This window comes from Coregonus lavaretus (genome assembly GCF_964263955.1).
Source record: "Coregonus lavaretus genome assembly, contig: HAP1_SCAFFOLD_55, whole genome shotgun sequence".
Classification (NCBI taxonomy): domain Eukaryota; kingdom Metazoa; phylum Chordata; class Actinopteri; order Salmoniformes; family Salmonidae; genus Coregonus; species Coregonus lavaretus.
This window is the reverse complement of record NW_028161934.1, coordinates 348,611-355,287: the sequence shown is the minus strand read 5'-3', so window position 1 is coordinate 355,287 and position 6,677 is coordinate 348,611. Positions and strand designations below refer to the sequence as shown.

General features: G+C 40.7%; 1 protein-coding gene across 1 annotated transcript; it reads right to left on the bottom strand.

The window, feature by feature from the left end:
• Window positions 1–752: 752 nt before the first annotated feature.
• LOC311119837 (uncharacterized protein) lies at window positions 753–5,371 on the bottom strand. The gene is made up of 3 exons (XM_084194497.1): window positions 5,278–5,371; window positions 4,108–4,261; window positions 753–2,100 (listed from the first exon to the last, which is right to left on the bottom strand). Exons 1-3 carry the CDS (start codon window positions 5,368–5,370, stop codon window positions 998–1,000), a joined length of 1,350 nt encoding a protein of 449 aa, XP_084050623.1. The 5' UTR covers window position 5,371; the 3' UTR covers window positions 753–997.
• Window positions 5,372–6,677: the final 1,306 nt, after the last annotated feature.

Sequence of the window (6,677 nt, the reverse complement as noted above, 5' to 3'; positions counted from 1 at the left end):
GGACAGTGTCTTTTATACTGATAAGTTCAAACAGGTGCCATTAATACAGGTAACGAGTGGAGGACAGAGGAGCCTCTTAAAGAAGAAGTTACAGGTCTGTGAGGGCCAGAAATCTTGCTTGTTTGTAGGTGACCAAATACTTATTTTCCACCATAATTTGCAAATAAATTCATTAAAAATCCTACAATGTGATTTTCTGGATTTTTTTCTTCTCAATTTGTCTGTCATAGTTGACGTGTACCTATGATGAAAATTACAGGCCTCTCTCGTCTTTTTAAGTGGGAGAACTTGCACAATTGGTGGCTGACTAAATACTTATTTTCCCCCACTGTACAATAAGGAAAGTTGAAAGATATCCCAATTAAATGCAACAACATAACTTGACCACACTAATAGTCCTATGGCTTCTGTACTTCCGTATGTCCCATCAGCTACATACCTGGTGAAGGGATTTACAAGAAATATGTGAACATCTTTTAGGCGCAAACTAATTATACAAGCGGCCTATGCTCCTTCAAAAAAAAAAGATTGTTATAATGGATAAAAAATATAATTGTGATAAGCAGTCGTTGTTGAGCAGATAATGGATTTAATTGATTGATTAATTGAATGCATGAATACACACCTAGTATTGTTGAAACATTATTCTACATTATACTACAATTATTTAATGCATAATAGGAGATAATGAAATAAGATACAGCTCTGAACACCCCCCCCCCCCCCCCCCCCCCCCCCCCATGGTATTCAGACTCAGTAAACTGATAGAGAACGGGAGGATTGGATGACTCTTTACAAGATATTTTCTACTGAAACTTTATTTAGGGATCTGGAACCGGTGCCGGAGAGGAGGGAGATGAAAGAAAACATGTTTCTGCTTTCTGGTGTTTTTTTATGTGACCCTGAATGAGCAAAGCTATTTCCACATAGACAGGAGTAACGTTTCTCTCCAGTGTGTGAGAGCTGGTGTATAGTCAGGGTGGAATCTGGAGGAAAACTATCCACACTGATCACAGCTATCAGGCTCCTCTCCTGTGTGTATGCGTTGGTGTGTGCTCAGGGCTCCTGATTGATTGAAGCGCTTCCCACACTGATCACAGCTATAAGGCTTCTCTCCTGTGTGTATGCGTTGGTGTGTGCTCAGGGCTCCTGACTTCCTGAAGCTCTTCCCACACTGATCACAGCTATAAGGCTTCTCTCCTGTGTGTATGCGTTGGTGTGTAATCAGGGCTCCTGAATGATTAAAGCTCTTGCCACACTGATCACAGCTATAAGGCTTCTCTCCTGTGTGTATGCGTTGGTGTGTTCTCAGGGCTCCTGATTGCTTGAAGCTCTTCCCACACTGATCACAGCTATACGGCTTCTCTCCTGTGTGTATGCGCTGGTGTGTAATCAAGGCTCCTGAATGATTGAAGCTCTTCCCACACTGATCACAGCTATAAGGCTTCTCTCCTGTGTGTATGCGCTGGTGTGTAGTCAGGTGTCCTGATTGATTGAAGCTCTTTCCACACTGATCACAGCTATAAGGCTTCTTCTCTCCTGTGTGTATGCGTTGGTGTGTAATCAGGGATCCTGAATGATTGAAGCTCATCCCACACTGACCACAGATATAGGGCTTCTCTCCTTTGTGTATGCGTTGGTGTGTAATCAAGGATACTGATTGACTGAAGCTCTTCCCACACTGCTGACAGCTATAAGGCTTCTCTCCTGTGTGTGTGCGTTTGTGTGCAGTCAGGGTTCCTGATTGATTGAAGCATTTCCCACAATCAAAGCAGGGGTAAGGCCTCTCCCCTGTATGAATTCTCTGATGAGATTTTAAGGTTGTAGATGCAGTGAAACTATTCCCGCACTGAGAGCAGTGGTACGGTTTCTCTCCGGTGTGAATCCGCTGGTGAATTATCAATTCCCTCTGTTTAGCATAACTCTTCCCACAGTCAGAGCAGCAATGATGACGTTTCTTCCCTACACCTCTCTGCTGGTGTTTCTTGAGGTGTTCTGATCCGGATAGACTTTTCTCTGTCTTGTCAGCATCATGATGTTGTTGAGGCTCCCAAGATGATAAGCTCCTCCCACTGAGAGAGCAACGATTAGGGTTGTCCCCTGTGAAACAAAGACATTGAATTGTTAGATTTTGCAAACATGGGCCCATAAACAGATGGGTCGTTCCATGAAATGAATGCCTTTTACGTCCCTTTTTATATTTGTTCAGTAGAAATTGTGCACCAATATAACATTTTCAATCTCTGTTATATTAAATAAAGTACCCATTAAAACAGAACATATGGAGAATTCGATTAATCAAATTTTCATATGAATAAAGACCTGCTAAAGTGACAAAATTCTGCATTTTGACAGGTCCCTCAGTCAACCCTGTGTAACTTTTAGAAAGATTTTAACCCACCTAATACAATAATTTCTCCAAGTTTTAACATCATTGAGTACGGTTACATGCGCAGAATAATATGATTATTGTGAATAGTCAATTAGTATAGGAGTTTGATTTAAACGTTGACATGCTTTGAATAATTTCTCTAATAATCCTGTTTACATGGACACATCTGAAATCAGGCTACCTGATGGGACTTTGGCAATTTTTTGCATTTATCAATCTAAATAAACATTCTACCACAGAGGCCATGTAGCATATTTCATTCTGAGTTCAGACAAATAAAGTTTGTATTTCAAAACTATTTTTAAGATGCATACTTTCAGTTTTTCCGAACTCACTGCACTCACACAAAAGAAGGAAGCATGCTAGCACATACGCAGATTAAATACATTTACATTTTAGTCATTTAGCAGACGCTCTTATCCAGAGCAACTTACAGTTAGTGAGTGCATACACCTTCATACTGGCCCCCCGTGGGAAACGAACCGCCATAACTCTGATTAAAGTGTTCACATGTCCTAATAATTCTAAAGATTGCTCAGAAAACCAGGTGTTTTTAAAGGGGTATGCTTACTTCGGTTATGACCTCACACCAATTAAGATAAGCAGAGTAAGGTGTTTACATGACTAATGCCATACTCGGCCTACTGCCATAATCAGTTTAATAGGAAATGACTAGTGTGCATGTAAAGCCCTAGTTATTTGGTTACTTTGACAGTCATTTCTGAAGTTTATTTATTTAATGTGATTTGTGATTAATTTATGTCTGTCCCTCATGTTTTCTTTAAAAAACGGCATTGTTGGTTAAGGGCTTGTAAGTAAGCATTTCACTGTAATGTCTACACCTGTTGTATTCGGCGCATGTGGCAAATACAATTTGATTTGTTTTTAAGGTCAACCATGTCACATGAACTGTGGCAGGTAGCTTAGTGGTTAAGAGCGTTGTGCCAGTAACCGAAAGGTCGCTGGTTCAAATCCCGTAGCCGACTAGGTGAAAAAAATCGGTCGATATGCCCTTGAGCAAGGCACTTACCCCTAATTGCTCCTGTAAGCCGCTCTGGATAAGAGTGTCTGCTAAATGACTAAAAAAATAAAAAATAAGGTGAAACTGTTCCTTACATGTTTTTTTTGCAAAAGAGACATTGATCATCTAATAGTCAAATCATAGAGTAAAAGCAGGTGAGCTGGTTCTAATCTTTCTGTCAATTCTCTGGTGTTTTGTGGTGGAAAACTGAGCAAGTGAACCCTTTTACCCATAAATTGACATGGTAGAAATGTTTTAACAATTACATTTTTTTGTGAATATTGAATTCAATTGCCACTCCCTGTTGCACAAAACTTGCTTCCATTACCCTTGTTATAAGCGAATTCGTGGCTGATTTTAAAGGACCATTTTACCAATGTAAACTAGTGGTTGTGTTGTTTTCAGTAGTCCCGTTATGTTCAACACTGTTACTTTATTTGGCACATTGGCATTTACCATAGTATTTCATTTTTATTTCACCTCTTGAGATGGGAAAACACGTTTTTTATTACGTTTAACACATGCTCTATGACAAGAATGTTAAATTTAGGTGAAATCAAAGTTGTTATTTTTTATACAAAGTTACACTTCTCAAAATGGTATGGAACAACCAGATATTTTCATAAATATATAATTAAGCAATTAATTGTTACAGAAGCAGACTGTAGTCTAATCTACACACCATGGTTCTTACTTAATGAAATCAAATCTCCATCTTCCTTCTCTTCTCCTCCTCCTCTCTCAGTTCCACTCTGCCCCGGTGTTTTCCTGCAGTCGAGCAGTAAAGTACCGGGAGGCGGTCGACCTGGGGACTCCTGGAGGGTAGAGGGGGACAGGCTAGCTTTGTCCTGTTGGCGGCAAGAAGTATTCTACATAGATTAATATTAAACTAATGATTTTATTAATTCAGTCTAAACCTCTGATTGATTTGGGAGCATCCCTAGAATATCTCCTTTTACCTGAAATTTTCAATCGTTCACTACAACCCACAAATCTAAAAGCATTGGATTGGTGGAGGCATGGGCTAGTTTCCACCATATTCCGGGACCACCCATACACAAAAAAAGGTATGCACGCATGACTGTAAGTCGCTTTGGATAAAAGAGTCTGCTAAATGGCATATTATTATTATATTATATTTATTATACCAGTCATTTCCTTTCAAACAGCGAGGAAGAGGAGAAACGAGAGGGATAACTTGGCCCAAAATCTGGCTTATTTGATCGAATATACATTTCGTAACGATTAGGTTGTTAGGAGTGTATTGGTAAAAGTAGGACACGTGACATCCCGGCAACTTTGAGAAAATAAACACTTATATGGGAGTAGTGCCTGGTCGTCACTAGTTACCACAAACAAAGTTATAAACCACGCCCATTTATGCAATTGATCTTATTAAAATGTGACTTTAACCCTAACCTTAACCACACTTCTAACTTTATACCTAACCATAAATAAATAAAAATGCGATATAGACGTTTGACTTTGTGGCTGGGGTAACTAGTGGAAACTCGATTATCTGCCCTCTCATTGGCTATTATGGTCCCACCTGATCTTGCCTCTTCCCGATTGCCTTCCATTTTAGAATACATTTATTTTCTTCGTTAGAGCGGCCACTTGAGTATCTGGTCAAATAATGGATAATGTGTTCGAAATCCGTGAAGGGATGTGAACATGTGCACACTTTGGGAGGAAGGAGAGATGTTTAGGTCATAGTCACAGATTCCTAAACATTAATAGTAGTAGGCTACTTTTTGCTGAAGGAAAACAAATCCCAGCAAGTTTTACCGTCAAAGATGATTAAAAACTATGCCTAGACATTTTATACAGCTCTGCAGGCCTATAATGTTGAAACCAGACTTACCCGATTCATTGTGGAAGCTATTGTTTCTTTGTATGATATGAAATGTTTGTCGGCTACAACAGTACAATTAGGGTGCTGTGCTGTTGTCTTCATCTTCGGTGGGGTTTATCGGCGGTTGGCATCCAACGTTATGGTGCATTACCGCCACCTACTGTACTGGGTGTGGGCCAGAGACCGGGAGAAACTAAATCCTACCTGCCAGCCCCGTTGCTCTTAAAAAATATAACAATATTTGAGACTATATCTAATGACGTTCTACTCAATATACTCTTTAAACTAATTTCCTGTATCCCCTTCTCCCTCATACTAGATCGCATCCTCTCTCTTTCCCTCTGATACTGCCCACACTGTAGAAATACATGCTCCATGGTCTCTGTATCCTGGCAATAATCACACTTTCCCGTTGGATGCTTTCCTATCACATTTAAGGTCTTATTCAACTGGCTGTGTCCCACCCTTAATCTTGTAAAAATAGCCTCCTCTCTTCTGTTCCTTCCTGCCGTCCTCCCCTCCCCGACTTTCCTCTGTACTTGAAATAAATGCCTGCCCTTATGACAGGGGCGGTGTGTTCAATAGGGCGATATGGGCGACGCACTGCCAAACGGGAAAAGGAAGGGATTTTTTTTCTAATCAATTATATCACGGCAACAGTAGTTATCAGTGTTGTAATCTAGACGTCTGATCTGCCACAGTGCCACTAAATGTCCAATCAGGCTAAAGTCGTGCTTCAAATGCCCCCCCCCCCCCCCCCTTTTGGGGCGATTTCAGTCAGGTTGAAAATCGCCCAGAAGTCTGTCATAGACTCCCATGTAAAATCTATTTTTTTCAAATATCAGAGCTTTCAATACAATCTCTATGGGTTTCTGAGGGCTTGCACTTACGCGCTTTCGTCATACGTAACATAACCATGAACGTAACTAAGAAAAGAGCGGGTAGCCTCGTCAATCAATTCACTACTACTATCAAAATGGCTAGGCTTCAGTGCAACTCGATTGTGTCTTTGAAAGAAGTTCCTTTTTGTCGGCGAACAAATGAAGATAAATTGGCAACGAAACAATTAGGACCTCCCAGACAAAATTTTATAATTCAACAGGTTTCTACTAAAGGGGGGAAGTCCTACACCCGAGGATTTTCCAAAAATTGGTACGAACGAAAAACCTGGCTAGCAGGCTGCGATGTAGCTAATGCAGTCTTCTGCTACCCCCTGCTTACTCTTTCACCCTGAAGGCGGCACGGCAGACAGCACCGCTTGGACAGCGACTGGTGTGTAACGGACATGCACCATCTTTCAGGAAAGATTAAGAAACATGAGCTGTCAAAGACCCACATGGATAGCTGTTTGAGATTGTCTGCTTTGGGGAGAGTGAACATTCCCACTCAACTGGATGAGGGATACAGGC